Consider the following 24,897-nt stretch of genomic DNA (forward strand, 5'->3'; position numbering starts at 1 on the left):
GCAACAAGAAGCAATTACTCTTATCAATATTCTTAATTTTTCACCATAACTCCAGCTACCAAACAACAAAACCACTCAACTGGGGTTTCAGGATGTTTTGATGGCGCCAATACCCCATATTCCATTTGGCACTATTCATTTTCCATTTTCTTGTTTACTTTGGAGTTTACTTTAGAGTCTGAATTGACTGGGGATAGAGAGTGTGTGTGTGTGTGTGTGAGAGTGAAGAGAGAGAGAGATAGAGAGAGAGAGAGAGAGAGAGAGAGTGAAGAGAGAGAGAGAAAGAGAGAGAAAGAGTGTGTGGGTTGGGGTGGGGGCTGCACGAGGAGATTTCATCCACGAGTACAAGCACAATAAAATACCACAATAAAACCCAAATGCAAAGGCATTATAAAATGCTATTGGCCCATAAAGCTTCTCCCGTAGAGTGCCTCTAATGGCCCCAGCCAGCCGTATTGTGCTGTGTGGTGTAGTGCTGTGCTGTGCTGTGCTGTGCTTTGCTTTGCTTTGCTTTGCTTTGCTTTGCTTTGCTGTGCTTTGCTTTGCTGTGCTGTGCCGTGCTGTGCCGTGCTGTGTGGTGTAGCGCTGTGCTGTGCTGTGCTGTGCTGTGCTGTGCTGTGCTGTGCTGTGTTGTGTTGTCCCCTTTGTGCTGTGCTGTGCTGTGTTGTGCTGTGCTGTGTTGTGTTGTGCTGTGCTGTATTGTGTTGTGTTGTGCTGTATAATGTTGTGTTGTGTTGTGCTGTATTATGTTGTGCCGTGCTGTGCCGTGTTGTGTTATGTTGTGCTGTACTGTGTGGTGCTGTGCGGTGTTGTGTTGTGCTGTGCCATATTGTTCTGTATTGTGCTGTGTTGTGCTGTGCTGTGTTGTGCTGTGTTGTGCCATATTGTGCTGTTCTGTGCTGTGCGGTGCCATATAGTGCCTGTTGCGTTGTGCTCCGGTGCTGTTTACCTCTTGCGTTCCTCCTCTGGGTTGTTCAGATAGGACTGGGGGCTTCGGTTCAGGTTGCTCTCCTCCAGCTGGCCTCGGCCGACGAAGACGCGGCCTGGTCTCAGACTCTTGTGGGCATTGTCAACGCTCTGTGTCAACAGGAAATCTTCTGTTATATTACAAAGCAATCGTTTATCTCCATTGTTTCAATTTCATTCTTTCATTTCATTTCATTCAATTTCATTCTCTCATTACGCTCTTTCTCTCAATGCAATCAGATTTTGAAGCTGACATTTTCAGCACTTTCACTCTTTGTTTTGAAATTGCTAAACAACTTGGCCTAAATCACTGAAATTTTTTATGATTATTATTTATTATTATTATTATTATTATTATATCTACTATGGAATGTTAAAAGGTTCCACATTGGATATGTTCCTTGATAAGGGGTTTTGAACCACCTCTTCTTCTGCTAGCTAGAGGCTTTTTTCTTTTAGGTATTTACATCTTGGATGTGGCAAAAATACATTGAACTTATAACTGTTAGCTTGAAATAAATAAGTTTATAGATAATACAGCAAGGCAAAGATCATGCTTAATGCATGTCTTCTTTTAATCTCCCCTCCCTGACTGCATTGTCTAAGAGTCATCTGATACGAAGGAGAAAAGTTCAGACAGGAACCTTGACAATGCCATTGACGATGGGCTCAATGGAGGACTTGATGTAGCCTTTGCTGGTGATCATAAAGAGGGTGTACTGGAAGTAACCCGCTAGGCCCGAGTGCGTGTGCGTGCCACTCAGGATCACGTTGTCTTGTCTGTACAGGTCTCCATACTTCACCTGGAGCGCTCTCAGAACCTGCAACATATAAACCAAACCTATAAAAAAAAAAATGCATTTTTTTCTGCTCAATGACGTTTTCAGCCCCCAGTGTCGTCTTCCAGGCAGCCCTGCCACCAACTTAAACCATCAACTTAAAGGCACCTTAACCCTAACCCTAACCTTAACCCATGCCTAACCCTAGCGCCTTCCAGGCAGCACTGCCTTGAAGACAACGTTGGGGGCTTAAAACATCAAGAAACATTTTCCTCCCCCTTCCCCAGTGTACTCGCATACAGTATTACAGGGGGGGGGGGGGGAATACATCCAAGGACATTTAACGTATACTGAAGATGTTTGAGATGAACATGTAATAGATTACATAAAGTCAAGGTCTCAGGTACTGTATGCTAATAGATTTGGCAGACTGTTAAACGCAAACAAGCTGTCTCTGTGCCACTGTTATCAGAACAACTACCAATAATACTGATTCCGTCATATCAATATTTTGAGCACTGGATGTTGGTCAGGGAGGGAAATTAATGTAAAAATAAGCATGGCTTGACAAACATGGTGTGACTCTGAGGAAGACTGCATGGTCGAAACGTCTATCTATCTGCCAAATGTGAAAATAATCTAAAACAAAGAATACCAAGGAGTGCGCAAACTTTTTTTCACACAAAACAAATTGACAAACATGACTCAGCTCCTCCAAAGTCTTTTCAGTCAAATTGCCAGTCTTTTGTTTTGCCAAATTGCCCCCCACCCTCACCTTAAACAAACCTTTGACCCACCTCGAGTCTCAGCCTTTGGGAGACCATACCAATATCGGCAGAGACAAACAACACTCTCTTGCTCCCATCATCCACTATGAAGGCCCTGCTGTAGAGACGAAAGTGGATCCCCCCCGCCGTTTGGTCCAAGTTGGCGTAACCCATCTGTAAACAGTGGAACGGTTGATAAAAACAGTTGAAGGTGGTAAAAAGCATGACGGGCTGTTACGTCACACCGAATGATTCTTTTCCACTCTCTCCTTGCCATATCTGAGCACATCAGCAATAAACGTTATCGCTTGATCACATCAAAGATGTTATTGTGATTGAACTTCTCATAGCCTCTTTATCAGATAAATGAACTCCATGTGAGCGCAGTGTCTGTGTCTAAGTGTGTGTCTGCGTGGGCGTGTGTGTGTGTGTGTGTGTGCCGGTCAATGAACCCTTACAGAGAACTTCATTCTTGAAACTTGAATGAGCTTTAAGGAAGGCTCTCTCTTTCTGTTTTCAGTACTATTATTACAGCGCTAAATGTTCTCCTTTACATAAGAAGCTCACGGTGTCAGATATACAAATCCACATGCAGGATTGTATGCCTTAAAAATGGCATGCCTGATTCTGGACCACGACATCATTTTTACTGCTTATAAAGGTCAGTATTTCTGTATGTTTCCTTCTACAGCAGCTATTAGAATGTAAATATACCCTAGCAGCATAATCATTCATAGGCATTTAAAGATAGGCTACTTAAGTGTATACATACCCACACAGACACAGACACAGACACAGACACAGACACAGACAGATGCACACACACACACACACAGACACAGACACAGACACAGACACAGACACAGACACAGACACACAGACACACACACACACACACACACACACACACACACAAACACACAGACACACAAACAAACACAGACGCACGCACGCACACACACACACACACACACACACACACACACACGCACACACACACACACACACACACACACACACACACACACACACTACAGCACAACTCACCAGGGGCACATCCCCAACAGGTCCTGTGCAGTCTGCTCGGCCCACCCCTACGAGGAAGTGGTTCTCAGGGGGCCCCTGAGTCGGCCCCTTGCTGGGATCAGGCGCCTCTGTGTAGATAAACATCACAGACAGACAGAACCATTTCTCCCTTGTCATTCAGAGCTTCAGATTGGTCCTCGTTATGAACAAATGCTTTCACTTTGAAGATTATGATGCAATATTGTAAAGTGTATTTCAAATAAGAAGTTGAATGCAAGACACATTTGAGAGTCACGAGATACTGAGTCATGTGGTTTGCATTTGGCATGAGCTCAAATACAGGCAATTGGTCAATAGTATACGGTAAAAATGGTAAATGGACTGCATTTATACAGTGCTTTTATCGGCTTCTGCGAGCACCCAAAGCGCTTTACATATCATGCCTCACATTCACCCATTCACACACCGATGGCGGAGGCTGCAATCAATGCAAGGCGCTAACCTGCTCATCGGGAGCACTGGGGTTACAGTAGGTGTCTTGCTCAAGGACACTTCGACAGGGTCAGGAGGAGTTGAGCTCGAACCAGCGACCTTCCAGTTACTGGACGACTCCTCTACCTCCTGAGCACTTACATTTATTCATAGCTGCATTTAGCTTTTTTCAATGTACAGTAATTTTCCACATATAAGCCACATTGTGTATAAGCCGCAGGACAGTGTTTTATGCAAGTTAAAAGAAACAAAACTATATTAACACCATATTAACTGCTCCCCTGTATTACTGTAACCTCATAGCTGAAGACATTTTGCAAAATCAAGATAGATAGATACTTTATTGATCCCCAAGGGGAAATTAAATCAATGTATAAGCCGCGGCTTATAGTCGGGAAATTACGGGTATTCAAAACATCGAAAAAGTGACTGACAAAAACAAGAGAACAGGAAGTAGAAATGGGACCAGAAAGAACTCATTCAAGCATTACCTGGCGGTGTAGTATTCCACCCGACTGCCATGACCGTAATCAGTCCCACGGACACCCCGGTCATGCCCAAGAACAGCACGACCAGCAGAGCCTCCAGAGAACTCAGGCCACAGCACACTCCCTTCGATGCCATCCTGCAACTGCTGGACTGTGCTGGACAGGAGTAGGAACAGACGGTCAACCGCAACGTGTATAGGTCTTAATACTGCAGCGTTTTGGTTCTGGGGAAAACCCAAACCGAGGCTTGTCTTGGTAGGAGCTGGTTTAGCCAAAGTTTTTTTTTTTTTACTGCTGCAAATATTGAGAACGATAAATGTCTAATTGCAACGGCAGGAAAATGTTTTCAGTTGTCAGACCACCGTGGCTGACAAGGAACTAGAAGAGAATTTCCAGGAAAGAACCGCAAGGTATCTCACAAGATAAGAGAGTTGACTGCCCTTTTGCAGTAATAATCTCATAAACCATTAACCTTGAAACACTTCATTAATGCATAAAAGATAATGAGTAGTATTTAAAAGTTTCACAAACCTAATACTGAAGAGTAAAATCCGCTGACACTGTCCTGTCTGAAGGATAGTCACTGGCACAGTCAAGTCAGTCAAGATTATAATGTACTGTACTGGACAAAGGTAACAGGGCTGGACTTTTATGACCGCTATCTAAAACAATCAAGAGCATATACATTTATTTTTCTGCCCTGTGACACTCGATTGCACAACTATTAGAGACATAATTGTCCCGACAGTTACTATTTTTGAACACGAGTTGAACATTGATCAAAGTTTTCAGTGCACAAACTTTGCAGTTTGCTGAAAAAGGTTATTAGCCATTGCTTATTGTCTTAATTTTCATTCTCTGTAAACAGTTACAGTAACAGCACAGATTCTTCACCAAGAACTGTTTCTTAACACACATAATCTCAGAAGAAGCCTAAGTGTAATAATGCAATGAAAGAAAGCACAGACAGTATTTGTCCATTTAGCTACAGTATATCATAATAAATATCAATATGGTTTTGTGGATTCTGTGATTCTAATGTAGTTCTATTCCAAGATAGCAGACCATGCAGTCCATATATAAAATTTGGAAAAAGAAAAACGCAAGAGACCACAAGCATGCTGACAGTTTTTTTATTTGCCGCTGGATGCAGATCATCTAATGTTCCAACACATCTAGCAGCTTCACGTTAGGCAAAACCTCAGAGAGTTAGTCTGGACAGTGAAGACCAAAAATTCTGACATCTTCCTCGCCGTCCCCAACATAATTCCTCCACTAACGTAACAACATTAACAGCAAAATGTAACTTGCTGACTTAAAAAAAAAAAAAAAAAAAAAGCTTGTACCCTCTCTGAGGACAAGTAAAAAATCGGGGCTGTAACAGCTGGTAACCAGTACTAGCGAGATCCCAAACAAACAAATCGGTGCGTAGCAAAGGTAAAGATGAGGATAATTTGAGGCCTTCACTGACCATCCGCTCTCTGGAAGTCTGAACTTGGTGCTTTTCCACACTCGCTGTGCTTTAGAGGGCTACAGGGGGAGGGAGAGAGAGAAGGGAGATAAGGGGGGGGGGGGGGGGGGGCGGTGGAGTTGTTGCATGTGACCACTGATAAAAAGGACCAGGGGACACTCTCAGCAGCTTTGAGCACCCGAGCACCCACCTCAAACTCAGTTGACCTTTTCATTTAGGGCCCAGGCAATACAGCTTATTTGGCTTGGACAATGACAAAGTAAAAAGGTCTGAAACCAAACAACTCGCAGTCTCGTTTGTCGGGTCCCGCAAAGTACATACATATCAACAACAACAAAACAAATAAACAAACAAACAAACAAATAAACAGACAAACACACACAGGAAAAATAAATAAAAACAGTCCAACATGAATGAAATGGTTCACCACAATTGAATCAGCTTTGACACAATCATATTAGCTAAACATCTTGGCTAGACGTCTTGGCTAGACAAGAGAAGCGAAATATTCGGAGGATGAGAGAGATTTGCGCGACCCCCGCCCGTCGCCCACCAGTCTTAAAGGGGAGTAAAAAGGGTGGGGGCGACAAGCTTCGCAAAACAGGCAACCTGCTAGACCTTCTCAGGTTAAAAAAAAATTTAAACAAACAAACAAAAACAAAGAGAAAGAAGCAAACACTGATGCCTTACAACATTACATCGCCGTTACACATTGCAAGGAGATATGAAACATGATGACATGGACTTACAAGCTGACAGTACAGTCACGTCTAAAAAGGCACTGAGGAATGTATACATACCACTCGATATCCGTTTGCCATATACAAAGCATTAGTTGGAAAAATAAATGAAGTTTTAGATTTCTTAGAAAAACTTTTTTTTCTCTCTCTTTTTGCACCTTGGCAATATTTCTTGAGGAAAGCCACTATTACAAAAAAAAAAAGAAAGAAATCCTCCACCACATTTTCCCTAGTTGTGTTTTGGTGGATTTGTGATTTAATCCCACTGCAGTTTAACTTGGTTTTTTTTGTTTTGCTTCTTTTCTAACAGAAAAACACACTTGTTCATTCATCATTCACCCCAACATTCAGGGAAAAGTGGCATAACAACCTTGTGACACATTTTCCAGGTCTGTCCTTGCAGTCATTCCAAGTCCTGACCACCATGGCGTGGGGTGGGTCACTGACTTGAATCATGCACGGACAATTTAACCGGTTGCCTGGACAACCGTTAGCATATACCCAAAACAAACTTGGAGGGACAAACTCTGCACAGCCCTGGCCCTTGTGGCAAGAAGAACATAGGCATAAAAAGAAGCACTCTTAGCTTTTGCAACCCTAAATGAAATGCTTTTAACGATAAGTCACAGTGTTGACCAGTCTGATATGGGGGGGGGGGATTCGGGGAGTTTGTAAGGAAGAGGTGGTTATGGTGATGGTACTCCATGGGTACCTTCTTGTGACGGGAATCTGGCACTTGAGGGCAATTGAAGCCTCCCTTTGAGTCTCTACTCACTCGCTGCCCCTAAATTCGGGCCCCCCCCCAAAAAAAGACGCAGTGGCAGCTTGAGAGGTGACAGGTCACTAGGAAGGTCAGTCCGTCAGCTCCGCCGATCAAGTCATTCGCTCACTCGGAGTCTATTCTTGTGTACTTCACGTGGCCCCACTGCCACGGTCGCCACAGGTAAGGCACCTGGTAGTTCCGCGGGACTATGCCTTGGATGTTCTCCTCCAGGTAGTAGAAGAACCGGTACCACCACGCTCGCGAGATGAAGTTGCTCGGTGATGGCTCCTTCAGGACCTGAGGAACAATACGGAACATTCCGGAAAACATTCCGGGTTAAAAGTGAGATTGTGAAGTGAACACAAAACCAGAGCTTCTTCAAGGCTCAAATCAACTTAAGTGGAAACGGGGTCAAAGCAGCATGACTGACCTGCTGGTTGGCTATGGTGTGGTACCACCAGAAGAGTCTCGTTGTGATGAAGTAGGCCACCACGACGTCTATGGTGTAGTGGTCGTGGGCCAGCAGGATGCAGAAGATGCCGACCGCACTCATTAGCCAGCAGGCCCAGTGGTACCACCAGAACCTCTTTGGAGAGTCTGTGGAACACAAGCAGTTCATCTCAATCAAAACCATCAAACTGACACTCACTCTACAGTCTACACCAGCACCGAATCTTCAGTATATTTTACTGTTCTTTTTAGTCATGTTGATTTGTTGATTTGCTTTTTATCATCCTGTTCACATTGTAGTGTATGTTGTGTGTGGTGTCGACCTTACAATTCAGTACATATGAGTACAGGAAGACATTAAAATGGCATAAATCCTCTCTTATCTGTGAAATGAGCACATTCTGTAATGTTTCAACTATGTATTTAGATGTCACCAAATTTCACCAGCAGGTGTCACTATTGTGTCCTAAACACCAGTACCACAGAAGGAGGAAAGTAAAGATACAGTAACAGACTTCTTGCTAAAGGTTCCATATACTGTAGGGCAGGCCAATATTCCCGCAATTACACACACTTTGAATGTTTGATGAAACAATGTTTTTACATAAATATGTTTCACTTAGTACTGACGAGCTAAGTGTACTGACTGTAGCATCTTCAAGCTAGGTACTGTAGCACCGATTGCTTCTTTTTTTTTTTTTTTTTTTTTTGCAGTACCAACCGTTTATTTCTCCTTTCTCTTTTCTACTTCAAGAAAAAAAGGTTTTCATTTAACCCTCAGTCAGTTTTGAAAAGCGGCCCACGCAGAGGTGTGTATTGTAACCACAGCTTCAGAAAGTAAAAGTCCATACCACGTGTCCATCCTCCCTGTGTACAAACGAGCACACCATCTGGCTTGGTGCAGGCAGGCCAGGATCAGATACAGTACGTGGTTGGACTTTTACTTTCCGAGGTCAGGTTATTCACGTCTGACTGGTCCGCTCTGCCAAGCATGACTGACACCGTTGGACGACGAGATAAGTGAGCGAGCGTGTGCACTGTCCATGACTTACAAGTGTGTGTGTGTGTCTGTGTGTGTATGGAGAGAGAGAGAGAGAGAGAGAGAGAGAGAGAGAGAGAGAGAGATAAGTGCGCAAGCGTGTGCATGAGTGAGTGTGTGCGTGACTTACACTCTTTGATGAACAGATAGGTGAGCGTGAGCATGACCGTGTGGCCGCTGTACAGGTAGTCGCCGCACATGGAGTGGGAGCCGGTGATGGTGAGCCCACCGCCGGCGATCAACTTCATCACCCTCCTCATCTGCGCCTCCCAGTCCCCAAGCAGCTGGAAACCACACACACACATATACACACACGTTATGATGATGGCTCTGCATGTGTCTAGTGTTTTATTGTGCCATTTTATAGTGCTTGTACTTGTACTGAAATTTCCTTGTCCAACCCCCATCCCACCCAAAACACACTTTCTTTTTCTTTCTCTCTCTCTCTACACACACACACACACACACACACACAGAGAAAGAGAGAAAGAGAGAGAGAGAGAGAGACACACATAGACACATATGAAGTCAGTTCTACACAGCTGCCTAAACCGTTACAAAGTAACAGCAACAACAAGATCATAAATCAGCAGTCGGCCACACAGAAAGACGCCGAAGAGTAAAACCACAGGAAACGCACGGCTCACCACTTGTGTGAAGTAAGACCATTATCTCCAGAACACAGCCAGGGCTCACAAATGAACCAACACACTTGGGGGTTTGTTGAGCAACGCAGACACACTGACGGCCTTCATAAAATACAAACACTAACACTCTCACGGCACCAACAAACGACAAATTTCAATGGACAAAATGACTATTCACAAAACTCACGGTTGCCTCATCTACAAATTATACCAGTCCAGGGCGGTGGATCTCATAACCCAAACTGGCATTTCACCACCAACAAAACAGGCAAACATCTCACCATTAATCTACTCTGTGTCTCTGTCTATTGACATGTTTTGCTAGGGTCCAGCCAAGACATTAATTTCTCCCTTGTTTTTCTGCCATCAACTTTCCACTCTCTGACTCGAAATGATATTATGCCCCAATTAGTGTCATGGCCGTCTCTTCTAGAACAAACGCTGATGTATTCTGGGATTGGGAGCGAGGAGTGGCGGTCAGCGTGCGGAAACACACCCCGCCGAGTGGTACTTGTCATTTCGGAAGAGAGGAGAGAAGGACACAGGGTGAAAAGCGTGTGTGTGTGTGTAGTGTGTGTAGTGTGTAGTGTGTGTGTGTAGGGCTGTAGTGTGTGTGTGGGGACCGTGGGGTGTAGTGTGTGTGTGTGTGTGTGTGTGTGTGTAGTGTGTGTATGTGTATGTAGGATGTAGTGTGTGTGTGTGTAGTGTGGGGTTGGGGTGTTGGGGGGATGCCCCGTGGTCTGTCAGGCCCACCAAATGAACGACTTCCCACATTTCCTGCTGTTAGTGTTTCCGGGCCTCAACACACACACACACACACACACACACACACACACACACACACACACACACACACACACACACACACACACACACACACACACACACACACACACACACACACACACACACACACACACACACACACACACACACACACACACACACACACAAATACAGAGACACACACAGAGACACACACAGAGACACACACACACACACATCCTGACACCCTCCCTCACCCCCGTGTGAGTCACTTGCGCCCAGTGGATGATGAACAACAGTATTCCAGCTCTCCCCATAACAGCTCCTTAGCAACGGTAACGTGCCTCTGACACAAATAATAATAATAAAAAAAAAAAAAACACCAGGTCTCTGTGCTCTGGCTGCTCAGAGCAAGAGGTCCGACTCTCTCGAGTGAGCACGGGTGCTTCCCCTTATGGGACTCGCCACATACCCCCTGAGAGTGATGCAACGAGAGAAAACTTCCCGATGCCATGTCGCTCTCAAAATAGCCAGGGAAGAGGATCTTTCAGACACATCTGTTGAGCATGTGTCTCTGACAGTCCTAACCTACACGCCCCCACCCATCCGCCCCCAACCCCCCCAACCCCACCCCACTCCTCACCCCACAAACCTCCACCCCCCTTCAACAACTCAACTCTAAAACTCCCCACTGAGAGACAGAGTTGAAGGACAGACGAAGCAGGCATGGAAAATGAGGATCAGGAGAGGTTAGTTGGCCTAAAATAGAGCTTTCCCAAATTTTTTCCATGCGATGGCCGACGGGGCACCTCCTTTTTCCGATCGGAAGAACTCCCATGGATTTCAGGCACAGCTATTTATGAAAAAGCATGATGATTCCAGAGTCTTGGAATAACACAACAGATTTCGGTAGTACAGTAATCTCAATTCAATTAATCTTCTTTTCCAGTCACTGCCCAACATGCTCTCGAGCAAAATGAGCCCAGACATTACCCACTGCATATGACAGTAGCCATCACTTGCCTGATCCCTGTAACTTGTAAGTGTCAAAGTGTGACAGTAACCATGAAATTCCACCGGTCAACTCCATAACAAACAACAACAAAAAAAACCCTGCCACGCTTAATTTTCACATTAAATCCATGAACTGCTGTATTTGGACAAACAAACTTTAGAATGTGTCTTATCTTACCTTGGGGGAACACTTGAAGTGCATCCCTGGCACGGGAAGGGTCGTAATGTACATGGTGATACACCTGTACAGGTAGAGTGTGCCCACGATGAAGAAGAAGCGCCGGCCCACGATGGATCTACAGAGCAAAGGAAACAGTTATTCAAGTAATTACTCTGAGCGCAGGAGAACAAAAGCACGGTGACAAAGGAGTGGCGACATGACGGTGTTGACACAGCAGGTCATGCCAACAGAGCCACAGAGGGTAAACGCTAAACAAACACTCTTGAGAACACAAAGGTGTGTTTCGTGTGTGCTTCATATCTCTCTTTGTCTTTCTTAAAAACCGCTATAATCGCGCTGTAATGTGACACGATTGGAAGGCAGGGATTGTCCGTCCGTCTCTGTGGAAGATTCCAGATTGGATGTGCCAAAGGCGCCTAGTTTTAAGAGGCTGAGCACGGAGAAAGAAGGAGTCCCAAAGACCGGCCACAATATAAACAGGTTGAGTGTGAAGCCATTAACCTGAAGTGTTTGCACTGTCAACAGTCATTCTAAACAGAGATAGAGAGAAAGAGAGAGAGAGAGAGAGAGAGAGAGAAAGAGTGGGAGAGAGAAAGAGATAGAGATATGATTGATAACCTACTTGTATTTCAACAGGGTCCACTGCAACAGCCACAAGCACACTAGGATGATGCCGTTGATCTCGCAGATGGAGAAGGCCCACTCCACACGGTCAAAAAGGTCAAAGAACTTGTCGGGCAGCGGCGGGTCCACCTCCTTGGGCGGCACGCGCTCGTGGACGACGGAGATCATGACCGTGGTGGACACGAAGCAGCAGATGGCGTAGAAGAAGGCCACGGCCGTCTTGCCCCACTCGGCCGGGAACTGCGAGCGCGTGGGCTCGGGCATGGGGATCTGGACCAGATCTTTGTGGTAGCCGTTGACCATCCCGTTGCGCTTCCCGGACTTGTTCCCTCCGCCGCCGGCGGCGATGCCGTCCCCCGAGGCCATGATGAGGTCGTCGGCGAGGTCCCGGACGGCGTGTCCGTTGGCGTGTCCGTTCTTGTGCGCCTCGATGTGGTGCTCGATGCGGAGCGTCTCCACGCGCTCCAGGAGCTGCTGCCCGCCGTCCGAGCTCACCAGCGACAGCGGCGGCCTCTGGAAGTCCGTCTGCGAGATCTGCAGCAGCGCGTGGCCGTCGACGTCGACGTTCCGGAAGGGCTCGGAATACTCCTGCATGCCTTCGTCCGTCAGCCAGCGAGAGACCTCCTCCACTGACCACTGGGCTACTTTCTTCATGGCAGACCGCCCTGCCTCAGCAAACCGTGGGAGAACAGGGGTGGAGGTGCACAGAGTTTTGAGCGGCTGGGTCTAAGCGACACAAAGACCTCCCCAGGTGGTGCTCATCACACATTAAGCTCATTGGGTGGACACACACCGACACACTTCACGGTACTGGTCAGGTCAGGAGATCCCAACAAACGTCCAAATGGATAATCCAATTGTGGCAGCAATTCAAGTCATCTTACTGCTGAAATCTGCACAGGGAGGGGTAGATAATTTCTCTCCTGTAAGAGAGAGAAGATGTTTTTACAATTCTGAATTACTTTCATGAAATTCAAATAACATCAATGCTAGATTGGTGAAAATGATTGTAATCCAGTCAAATTGGAGGACCTTATGGGTAAACTGTAGTGGACCGCGATACAGATTCTGTTGTTGGCATGCATACAATTGAAGAATAACTTTGTGGCAGTTTAAAAGCTGACTGTAAACCAACTGCCAAAAAAATGAAGAGGAGAACTCCATGACACGCCTCAGTGACTAACTCTTACCAGTAACATAGGTTTAAGACAAAGTTAAAAATTAGTTTCCATGTTGCTATGTAACAAGACATAAGACACCGCCTTTTACGCATATGTTGTAAGCAAGATAGGCTACCACAAAAGCTCTAGTGAAGTTTTCATGTTAATTTGTAAAGCTATAAGACAAATATATCGAATCATCGAAGACTGACATGTGCTTTCACTTAGCCCCTCTGAGTCATAACAGACCGTCTTACCGCTTCTGAACCAACATTTTCATAATAAACTCCCGTTTCCTTGCCAAAGAGGAATGATCATGCCGTAACGTAGAGAGTAAAAACGGAGTGTGGTTATGCTCCCCTTGGCACAGGAATTTCAAGAACCCTTCAGCGTGTTAGCAAGGGCGTGGCAAGTGTGTTTACAAATCTTTAGTCGGGCCACGGAGAAGGGGTCGTTTCGCCCCCGGCACCATATGGTTTGCGTTACTATGAGGAGTGTCGCGCTGTATGCAACAAGTAAAATATGCGCGAGTGCTTGATCACTGAAGCCAATGTTTGGCGGTATACGCAGCCAAATAACTTTGTGTTCAAAGGATAAACGGCAAAACAGTGGCCTTGAATATTGAAATGATAGAATTACTACAGGGTAGTCGAATATCTTTCACTCAAAGACAAAACAACTAATACGTTTTATTATTTGGGAATTTGCACATCTCCCTTTCCTCTATTATTGATTTCTGATTCCAGAATGTGATCTCCTACTATTAGATGTTGTAAACACAACTAACTTAGGTTTGAGTGTTTACAATTCAATAATTTGTCAGACGGACATATCCAACGCTCCACCCGTTTCAGAAGCTTTAAAAACATGTCAGTAGTCTACGCAGTTTACATTGCCACTGCGGTGGTGCTATTCCAAGTGCCAAAATAACCATTTCCAGATACTAGATCAACCAGACCAAGTCACAGCGGGTTCATGCGCTAGGACAATCACTGATGAGAACAGCCAGACAGGGCCTCTGACAGTTATCCCAAACAGACTCCAGAGTCTCTCCTGCTACTGAAATTCTGAATAATAATGAATAATGAATCAGTGGTAATAACATTATTATTAATGATAACAATAATCAGACCGGCCCAAACCAGCGTCTTATGGTAAAATAACAGCCTAGTCTACATTAATATTGGTGATAAAAAAAAGGACACTTATAATTGCCCTCTGGAGTGGGTTAAGGAAAGGCCCATAGGGAGAGAGTGTGGGAAAATATTTCCCATGTAAAGTCTCTACCACTTGAAACAACCACGACACTCCTACTCACTCCACAATGCCACCAAGCGCTAATCCCACACCATCTCAGAACAAACACAAAAGCTGCAGTCGCCTTTAATTTCATGATACCGGAAGCCAACTGTGGTCAAAACAGACTCTATTGAACCACAAGGGACCACAGAGCTCTCTCTGGGGTTTGTTGACTGATGGGTTTAACATGATGGTACCTGTCTGCAGCGTGTCATACAAGTGACGCCATGTGATGATGAATCTGATTAGGATCCGGGTAATTCAGGAGGTGAGCCATCTGATTAGTAGTGATATGATCATGTAGGCTAACATTTCTTTGTCACTACGGAGCACAGCCACAGACTAGTGTGTTGAAAAGTTGTTAGACTGGCTACTTTTAACACGACTTCCTCATGCGCCTGACTTCATAGGGAAGTTAGCCTACCTATTTTTCCTCTTCGTTACGTTACTTTTCAAGGTAGACAGACAGGCTACACTACTTAATAAATAGACAGGCTACAGGATGGTTATTTTCAAGAATTGTAAAAGATGCTTCGAGAAGTCACCAACTCACACCAAAAGAACAACAGATACATTTCACCAGATAGCCTCAGTGATGGAAGCGAGAAGCAAATCGAGCCTAAAAGCTGCGAAATCACAACAGCATCACATAGCCTTCCTCTCACTTTCACCGAGGAGAACTAGGCTATAATACATTGAGGAAGTGGCGAAACAACAACTCAACACAGATATAGCGGTTTCAAGTAAAGGTTATCTTACCGTATTTTAAATGACGAGAGACGTTTGTTGCCACCGCTTGCCTACCGCGAACCGTCTGACAGCATGCCGTGTGTTACCGTATGGTCATGAACACCAATCCCGCCCATCCGCTGACTAACGCTTTGGTCATCCGTGTCTATCCTCCATCATTCACCACCGAATCCACAAGTCAGCGGTGCTGCCAAGTGCTGATCCACCTAGTTTTCCCGCTAAAGTTGAACAACAGTCGGAAGAAGTGACCTCATTTCAGGTTAACAAACTCAACAACACGCGCTAAGTGACAATCACGTTACTGCCTGGTCTGTTTCAAGTTCAACTCGATGCGATGTTTCGATTTCGACATCGACATTTGTGGTATTTTTTCTTCACGAGTTGAGAGATGCTGAAAACGGAAAAATCAGGTTGTGAAATAAGCTCGTAGGCTATGTGATGTGAATAACTAGGAAAATAAAAGCCTAAAACCAACACCTAGGTGTGACACATAACTTCCAAGGCTATAATTCAGTCTAGTTCACAAGTCCTGAATTATCCCATGGGAATTCTTTTGTTGTTCGTGTTGACAAGACGTCTTCGGTTACGGAAGATCATTTTTCTAGGACAGCAAACAAAGGTGTGGAAGTTGTGGAACCTAGACAAAATGGAAGGAATTTCTCACTAGTCTCGAGTTTCATAGCCTTTATAAGCCTGAAATTTGACAAAGAAGTAGCCTAACCATATCCTTGAAGTAGCCTAGCTATAGTTTTAAATATTTACAATTCTGTAAAAGAAAATGTGGTAAAATAGTTATTAAAATGAAAATAATTTTCACAGTGTGGACTGGGCTAGGCTATGGCCAGGGCACCGATAAAGACCCTTAACAGGAAATGTCCTCAGAAGGTTGTGGCCATTGTGCTCACAGTGTTCACCATTGGTGCACTGGGCATCTTGAATGCCGGCCCTTTTTAGCCATCTTATCTTTGTGACAAAGACCTATCTATGTCTAAGCTTGATATCTGCAGATAACTATGTGCCAAATAGCAAACCCACAACTTTGTTTTACTAAACAGTTTAGCAAACTGCCCTCACAAAGCCACTGCACTCCTGATAGGAGAAGTCATCTATTGCACCAGTGGTTCTTTGTCTGGCTTTGGAACCCACAATTTCCTATGTTCATAAAGTCGCGACCCATATATTTATTTGCATTCAAGCCAACGGGTATGGTGAGCTACATAGTAACACACAATGTGCCTGTAGACCTAGGCTGCTTGTCTGGAACACGTGGATGTTTGGCCATTACATTTGCGTTTACCACTAAAATTATGTCTAACATGCCCGGTTTACATCGTTTAGGCCTATGTCCGTGGCCATGAAAGACATTGGCTATGAATAAAGTTTGTCAAAAATAAAGGTACAATATTAGATCTGATGGTAGCATTTTTAATAAAGGCTCTGTGACCCACCCAGAATGGTTCCGTGACCCATTTTTGGGTCCCGACCCACCAGTTAAGAAACACTGCATTGTGATGGACATCTATTTCACTCTATGTACTGCATCATCCTGTCCCAAGAAATAGAAACGTGAGCATGATAGCGATCACTCTAAACCAGGTCACTGTGTGCTCTTGATCATGTGGATAGTGCTTTAAGGATGTCGGAGGTGAGAACAATCTCATTGCAGGACCATTTCAATCATCACCTCTGCAGATCCTCAAAGCTCAGTGGTGTGTGTGTGTGTGTGTGTGTCTCACTAGGCTACTACACTACCGGTGTTAACAATGACTTATCTCCTCCATCAACCAGCACCTTGATGAAACCTCACAGAGGTCAAAGGGAGGGGAGCAAAGATTGGTTGGAGCACATCACATGACTCACTGACCTCATTCGATTTCCTTCTTTGACGGAATAATGGCTTTATCTGTCTGAGCATAGCAGTGTGTAAACCTACACTGTGGTGATGATTGGGGTCGCAGGTCTGATTGCAACCCGGAACTCCCTTCTCACAGATCAGTGGTGCACTACCAAGGAAACGGCCTGGCGCCTCTGTCATAACTTCAAATATGAGAACTTACGAGGATGAATTCCTTCCCGCGAGGGAAATAGTTTGGGTTTGATATCCTTTTACCAGCAGCAGCAGCAGACAGCGTGGCCGGACATTAGTGGAAATATTTTAAACGAAATGTGTGCCAACAAAAGCTTTTCAACAGAAACCATCTCTGACAACATAATCTGCCCTTGCTCAAAAGGCACTGTAGCTGAACACCGGTCTTTCCACAAGGGAAGTTAAAAGGATGCGATAGGGTGCCATTCACAGAATAGCTGTCTCAGTACACTTCCGCGAATGACACCAACACTCTGTAGTTTCTTCCTGATCAATGACCTGCATTCCATAAAGAGAGTTTACCAAGAAATGACAGCATCTCAAAGATGTAAACGATGAGGAGGAAGAAGGAAGCATCTGTGTACAAATGCTTTGAATACAGGTCAGGAGCATGAACATCGCACATTCAAACTGTAGTGTGTGTTTCTGCATCGGCAAACGCCCCTGTGAGTGGGTTAGATTCTTGACATATTCAACAGATAACAGCTTGGCTGTGTGTCCGTAGTCCAACCGTAAGGGCATGAACCTTGACACTGAAGGCTCTACTGTGCTCCTGGAATTCCATGAATAGCCTAGCTTGCATGTGGGCCTTCCTCAGCATAACACACACACACACTCACACACACACACACTCACACACTCACACACACTCTCTCTCTCTCTCTCTCTCTCTCTCTCTCTCTCTCTCGCACACAAGAAGCAAGCTCTTCAAATTCCTCACCACCACTTGGAAGACCTCCACACGCGCAATAACAAAAGCAAAGCACAGGCCTTCAGTTCATCTCAGGGGGTCAGGGTTTGACTGATTAGCTTCGCCGATTAGCAAAGCACTTCCTCGTCGCCATTTTCCAGAAATACATCATGTCCGGTGCCGTTTTACCTGCGTTTTACTCATGCTGATTGGTGGCTGTTCCACTCTCAGCTCATGCACGAGCTTAGTGTGGGCACGAGCTCTCCTTCTGTACCTTACGTCAATCGGTAACCTGGCACTTAATTGGCTAAGTAAAACGGCACCGGAAACAAGCCCCTTGAAACGCCATGTTGAAGCCTGAAAAAATCGTTCAATTTTGGCACATTTCACTAGCCTAGCATTCCCATTGAAATGAATGGGGGCGGGACTTGTTCACTTTCTCCAGTTCTTATAATACCTCCATGGTTCATCTTATCTGGTCTATTTGGTCAGGGAGACAATGTATTGAGACATGCTTGAGCATAACCCGAGCGCAGATGTTTTTTCCTCGGCCTGGGAAACGGCACTGTGGTAAACAAGCCCACTATTCCCTCGCCCTCACACTGCGGGGGTGACATGCCTTTTCCCCCTGGACCCTATATGGTGAGAGGCTGTGTGTCGGGGATCTTTCTCACACACATACTCGAGGTGAGGACGCGCGAAAGAGAATGAAGTTAGCAATTCAACATGTCCAATGATAAACAGCACAGCTTAGCTACCAACGCAGCAGACTAAACACCAAGGAGCTGTGCACATTGAGTCAAGGAGAGGCAAACATATGCGATCTTCTCTCTTCAAGGCCTTGAGGCAGCTGTATACTCCCACCCCTCTCCCCCCACACCCCCCTCCCAGTAACAGCACAGCAAGGGTTGCCGAGGGCCTACACATGGAAAGATTCTTTACCTCACATACAGTTACCACACACTGAGAAGCAAAACAGCATCACAATGTAAACAGACTAATAGATTGTTGTAGTTGCCAGCATTAGCTTGTGTTCTGTGTCAATTGGAATGTCCAGTAAATAAAGAACTTTTTGCAAGAGATCCACTGCTATCAATATAGGCTTTATGCACGGGAGGCTGTTCAGGTACCTCATTTGTTTCCAGTGGAGCATTAAGCATCTTCTGTTACATTTTGCTCCATACATGCTCCAACACTGAAGTTATGGTTTGCTTAATAATAACAATTTTAACACACACACAAACAAATCCTTTTACATCATAACGTGCTGATTCTCTAGGTGCAACAACCGTGCGAGTCCGTGTAGACACTAATTACATTAACAATGGCAGCAGGTTCAAACACACCTGGCTCCACCGGAAACAAATGAGGTACCTGAACAGCCTTCCGTGCGTAAAGCCTATAGGGCAAAGCAAGAGACATGGATTAGAGCAGTGGTTCTTAAATGGTCTGGATTTGGAACCCACAATTTGACATGTTCATAACGTTGCAACCTATTTTTTACAGTCTATGGTTGCAACCCATATATCTTTTTTAGCGTTCAAAAGGATATGGTGAGCTACATGTAAGACACACAATGTGCCTGGCCTACTGTACTTGTTTGGAACATGCAGATGTTTGACATTACATTTGTGAAGTCTTCAACTATTGATGTTACCTTTCAAAGTATACTCGACAGGTTTGCCTTTAAAAGGGATGCCTTGTTTCCACGTGGCATTTTAGTTTTGATGGTTTTATGCTCTCACGTGCCAGTCATTTTCTGCGCAGCACATACTGGGGTTTCTGTCTTATGTTGTTCTCACTTTAAGTGAATCCATACTCTCTAGCCTACCTCAAATATTCAGGGTTTAGCCTACCGCTAAAATGATAACATGACCTGTCACATTAACATGTTTATGTCCATGGCAATGACTACTGTCTACTGTATATGTCCATCACTTTATCAAAAAGTCCTGTCCTACAGGATTTTATGATTGTCCAAAACAAATCCCAAAATCTGATTGGAATCCTATTGGATTGTTAATGTGCAATGTGAGATTCTTGTGTTGAAAGTGTAAGACTTAGCATGCCATAGGCTTCCAAGTTATCAAGCTTGAGGGGAGCTTACCTGCATTGACAGTTAATGGGGCAGTAAACAACCATGACCATGTTGTAAATTAGCCATACTACTGTATGTTCAGCAACGGCAACTAACAAGCGCACTTATCAGGTAATGCAAACACCCAGATGGCTCATTTCTCCAAATGTTTTGCTCTGATGATCTTTTAGTGGACAGTCTTTGTACGTCCAACCGCGAAAGGTCGCATGCAGTGCAGCTTAATCTTGCTTAGTGTTTTCTGTAGGGATGCATCTGAAAAATTCAGATTTGTTTGCCCTAGATTATCTGTTTCTTGCCCTCCCAACCACCGACGAAAACCCATTCGATTCAATAGTCATTCCCTCTGTCTAGATGCTGAGGTGTCCTGATAGTCATCATCATCTTATAGTTTGCTGTGTCCTGCCCAGACATCTGGATTCTTTCTTACAATAATCCATTGTACATTGTCTCACTATGGGCTCATTGGATGCCTTTCTGGTGAATCTCTTCCATTCAATCTCACAAAGCATTGTTGTCCATTTGGAGCAATACGGTAACAGATCGTAAACACCCCTCTGTTTCCACCGAGCCGAATGTAAATGTAAATGTATTAGCTCAACATGTGTTGAATAACTGTTGAATGTTGAATGACTTCTTACGTTTTTAGGTTCCTCCCCATTTCACCACAAATTAAAATCAAAGTCCCAGAAGCCCAAAGTCCCAGGAACAGTTTTTATGACGGTCAATAGGTTTTACCCTGACCATTGTCCTCCTGAATATTGAATAATTTCCTCGCACTTACAGAGTTGTTAAACCATCCTTTTTCGTCATACCTACTGTTCGGCATAATATATTCACTGCATAAGTTTTCTTCTTGCTAATTATTTTTTAAAGCTCTTTCCATCAAGGCTCGGCCTGTAACGGCCAGCAATGAATATGTTTTAACCTTCTGGATGCATACTGTAGAGTAGACTACACACTTCATTTCATTTCATTTCATTTTTAACCTGTTCAAGTGAATTATTATCCAGCAGTCTTTGTCTTGGCAGGACTTAGCAAAGCCTGTCACTGATATCTTTTTCCTCCTTTTGGCAGCAGAAAATAAACACAAACGTTTCTGTGTGCTGTGTTTGACGTTATGCATTTGTCTCTGAAGTTTTAGCAATTGTTTCATTATATAAACAATTGTAACAATGCTATCTGGGAGCACCTATTCTTTCCTTTTTCTGAAATGGCAATAGTGATGATCTCTGTACAAAACAGAGATTAATGGTTCAAAATGAAACCCTAGAAGAGACCTATTTATGGGGCCTTACAACAGCAGTTTTGGGCAATGGTACTGCAAGTCAGCATCAAACGTTCAAGTTTGAATACACAATCCCCAAAGTAGTCTCTATACCTCTCCAAAGAAGATCCAGGCTGCGGGACAAATTCGTAGTGCTGATGGCAGAAATTGGCTGGGTTCGCCCTGGACAGCCTTTCTCTCCTGAGGGATGCCTGGCCATGTGGGATGGCCACCCTCCTGTCTACCTCAATTAATCTAAAGCTGGACAGAGACTATATTGCACTGATAAGCAATGAGGAAGAAACCGCTGGCTTTAATTAAATCTGAGGCACAATTAAGAGGCAATATGAGAACTTAATAGTCCAGTTTCAGTTTCTTTGATGACTTGGGGGGTGGTGATGGTTGTTTGGGTGGGTGGGTGGGGGGGTCTGAACTGATGTAGCTAGCATTCAAATCTAAATAGACATGCCTGGGATTAATTGATACCCTCTATGAAACAAGAGAAGTGATTAACCGAGGCTTGTATTCCTGTTAATCGTATTGCTTCAGGAAGTCTAAATGAGAAGGCCGTACTCATGAAACTGAACCGGAGTTGCCACAGCAACCAAACAGATTGACATTAGCATACCCAAACGTTTTCAGATCCTTAATTATTACAGGGTTCAGGATGGATTGTTAATGTCCACGTTTCTGCTTGTGTTGATTGCTGTGTTGTTTGAAGCATTTCAGGGCACATCTAATGTTTTTAAAACTGCTTTTAAAACATTGAATAAAAGATGACAGCCTAATACTTACATACATATTACATTTAAAAACAGACACAATAACCAACCACTACGGTAATGCACAGTTGTAAGGAGGATAGCTCTCCTTCATTCAGAGTTGACTAATTATGTAACAGGACCATCTGACTTTTTTCCATATGTGCTATAATAGGAACACGCTGTATGCTGCCTCTTGGGGCACAAATCTTACTATTTCAACAGGCTGTCCAGTGAACATGAGCGGAATGATATAAACAGCTGGAGTGGGGATGCAAGAGACCACACACTAAGGCAGGTAGTGAGTGGGACGAGGGGGTTGATTGCAGTTCACTTGGTGAAATACTAGGCCTACAGTGCACAGAATGAATGCATTACCAATGACTCATTTATCTAATCACACTCTTACACCGCCTTTATAATAGTAGCCTATAGTCAAGACATAATTAAAGTTATAACCAAAACTAAAGATGCGTTGCTTAATAAAAAAAAATAGGCCTCTCGATCTCTCTGCATGTGATGGGGTCAAATTAGCATGCATTAGGCCCTGTCTGTATTTACTAATAAAGTGTACTGTGGCCGCTTCTGAGAAGGAGTTCTCCAGAGACAGTGACTCCATATGCACATCTGCTGCCCTGAGACCTGTGCACCACGACTGGAGGAACTAATGAGCTGGGAGACTGGAGTAAACAAGCACGGGAGGGGTTTCAAATGGGCCACACCGCGCCACAGGCTCAGACTCCCAAGCAACACCTGTTTCCATATCTGACTGTCGCAGCTGTTATGCCAACCCCAGTTCTCATACACAGTACACACTCGGCTTTAGACAAGCAAGGATGCTGTTCTCAGTTATTACAGGAGTGCTGTTTTCGGCACCCTATTCGTTTTAGGTTATTTTTATGAAACAGAGGCAAATGCAGGGAGCAATCTGGACAGTTACTCAATCATCTTAGTCACTAAAGATGTCTCTGACCTGAGAGAAAACTGAAACAGCCTACTGTGTGCCAACATCACAGTGAAGCATTTCCTGCTCTCAGTTGGGAGGGGGAATTGCCTTTAAAACGGTGGTCTACGACTGGAAAGATCATACTGCTAGATGCACCTATGAGGAAAAAGAGAGTATATTCTATATTCTGCACTTCAACTCTACAACGAGCGCGGGCGAATACTGAAAACGACTGTGCAATACAGCGAACAAAGTCAACTAAGATCAACTCAACTGCCCGCATCAGATAATTCTGGTAATACAACAGTATTGTGGATAGATAACATAATAATAATAATAAAAGACTGCCCCCTTACAACGACAGACCAGAAGTCGCATCGTTAGCTGTTAGCTGCCCACCGCACAAAAGCAGAGGCTTGGAAGTTTCAACAAGCAACAGATAGAGCCCTGCTAGTTGAACAAGCATGGACAGTTAATTGTTCCAATGTGCACAATGGAGTGAACCGGTACTCCATGAAAAAGCCATTTCCTGCCACCAAGATGCCCACCCAGCTGGTCAACTAGCACAATAGCTACCAGTGAGCTACATCAGGTAGCCATAACCGTAGCGGGGGGGATGCAGAGCTATTGAAGCAAGCCAACATACCATAAACGCTGTCTCTGAATCGTTCCTGATTGGAATCCACAAGGAGGTCAGACCCGTCTGTTATCTAATCGATTTGGATGCCATCAGACACATCTGTCCTCAGGTTGAAACAGACACTGATGGCTCAATGCATGTGTTAACTTGAGCGCTTCTGCACTGCGTGGAGGTGGGCGGTTTCATTGTTGCAAATTTAGAACAGTTGACTATTCCTACCATTCGCCGTGAATCCTAGAAAAGCGGGACGCACGTCACATCTACTACACATTTTGCTTTCAGAGTATGATAGCATCCTTGATAGTGCCACCCTCGAGTCGCAAAATGTTGCACTTGAATTTGCCTCAGAATAATGCATTGCAGTACGTTAAAACCTGATACTTAATCTACTTCATTGACGTAACCAAAGCTAAATTTGTTTAGACATATTAATGTGATTATCATAATAATTTGCTCCTCACACTAGTCTATAGGACTATCAAACTATCCATCAATTTCTAGCGCATGAACGCAAAATATTTTGGTAAAAGAGGGTGAATAATATGTTCTTATTTTTTTCACCATGATGTCATCATTATATCAGCATGTTGTAGGCCAAATAGGATTATCTACTTTATGTAGGCTGTAACTATAGTATTTAAACCATCCCTCCCTGTGACTGATAACGGCCTCAAGTTGGGAATGTGGCACAATGGCTCCACCAGGTGGTTGTTTTAATCAGAAGCTGGGTAGAGCGGACGCCACAATTAATCGTAAAATAAACCAAACTGTGGTGATAAAATAATCACTTCAGTGAACCCCACTAGAATTACAATATCGAAAATATAATATGGATAATTATATTTTACGAGTTTAACTTCAAATGCTCAAGTAATAGGTATGAAGATGTTTAAACCGGTTTAAACACAGGGCTACTATTTGGTCGGTCAGATCTGGGTAAATTCGAAAGGTCAAAGTGCGACAGGAAACATGCGTTTCGCCTCCCGGTTT

General features: G+C 44.3%; 2 protein-coding genes across 4 annotated transcripts in view; both read right to left on the minus strand.

The window, feature by feature from the left end:
- Nucleotides 1–4,657, minus strand: part of asah2 (N-acylsphingosine amidohydrolase 2) — a 16,383-nt gene extending 11,726 nt beyond the window's left edge. Inside the window, exons 1-5 of the mRNA XM_062526365.1 lie at nucleotides 4,522–4,657; nucleotides 3,560–3,666; nucleotides 2,543–2,686; nucleotides 1,611–1,787; nucleotides 950–1,077 (exon numbers count right to left, since the gene is read on the minus strand). Coding sequence (XP_062382349.1) covers nucleotides 950–1,077; nucleotides 1,611–1,787; nucleotides 2,543–2,686; nucleotides 3,560–3,666; nucleotides 4,522–4,654 — 689 coding nt within the window. The 5' untranslated portion in view covers nucleotides 4,655–4,657. The remainder of the gene's footprint in view (nucleotides 1–949; nucleotides 1,078–1,610; nucleotides 1,788–2,542; nucleotides 2,687–3,559; nucleotides 3,667–4,521) is intronic.
- Nucleotides 4,658–5,635: 978 nt separating this feature from the next.
- sgms1b (sphingomyelin synthase 1b) lies at nucleotides 5,636–24,070 on the minus strand. Of its 3 annotated transcripts, XM_062526373.1 has the most exons (7): nucleotides 23,914–24,070; nucleotides 15,431–15,639; nucleotides 12,211–13,135; nucleotides 11,586–11,703; nucleotides 9,112–9,265; nucleotides 7,923–8,089; nucleotides 5,636–7,789 (listed from the first exon to the last, which is right to left on the minus strand). In XM_062526373.1, the coding sequence occupies exons 3-7, from the start codon at nucleotides 12,864–12,866 to the stop codon at nucleotides 7,616–7,618; spliced, it is 1,269 nt and encodes a 422-aa protein (XP_062382357.1). In that variant the 5' UTR covers nucleotides 12,867–13,135; nucleotides 15,431–15,639; nucleotides 23,914–24,070; the 3' UTR covers nucleotides 5,636–7,615. The 3 variants fall into 3 exon arrangements, with proteins under 3 accessions (XP_062382357.1, XP_062382358.1, XP_062382359.1); XM_062526374.1 differs by lacking the exon at nucleotides 15,431–15,639 and having other exon boundaries at nucleotides 23,914–24,069; XM_062526375.1 differs by lacking the exons at nucleotides 15,431–15,639; nucleotides 23,914–24,070 and adding an exon at nucleotides 13,630–13,704.
- Nucleotides 24,071–24,897: the final 827 nt, after the last annotated feature.

The sequence above is a fragment of the Sardina pilchardus genome, chromosome 22 (genome assembly GCF_963854185.1).
Source record: "Sardina pilchardus chromosome 22, fSarPil1.1, whole genome shotgun sequence".
In the NCBI taxonomy this organism is placed as follows: Eukaryota; Metazoa; Chordata; class Actinopteri; order Clupeiformes; family Clupeidae; genus Sardina; species Sardina pilchardus.

Coding starts and splice junctions, on each gene's coding strand:
- sgms1b (XM_062526373.1), bottom strand. CDS start 12,866: ATGAAGAAAGTAGCCCAGTGGTCAGTGGAGGAGGTCTCTCGCTGGCTG. Junction 8,090..9,111: donor CTATCTGTTCATCAAAGAGT/GTAAGTCACGCA, acceptor TGTGTTCCACAG/ACTCTCCAAAGAGGTTCTGG. Junction 7,790..7,922: donor ACACCATAGCCAACCAGCAG/GTCAGTCATGCT, acceptor ATTGTTCCTCAG/GTCCTGAAGGAGCCATCACC.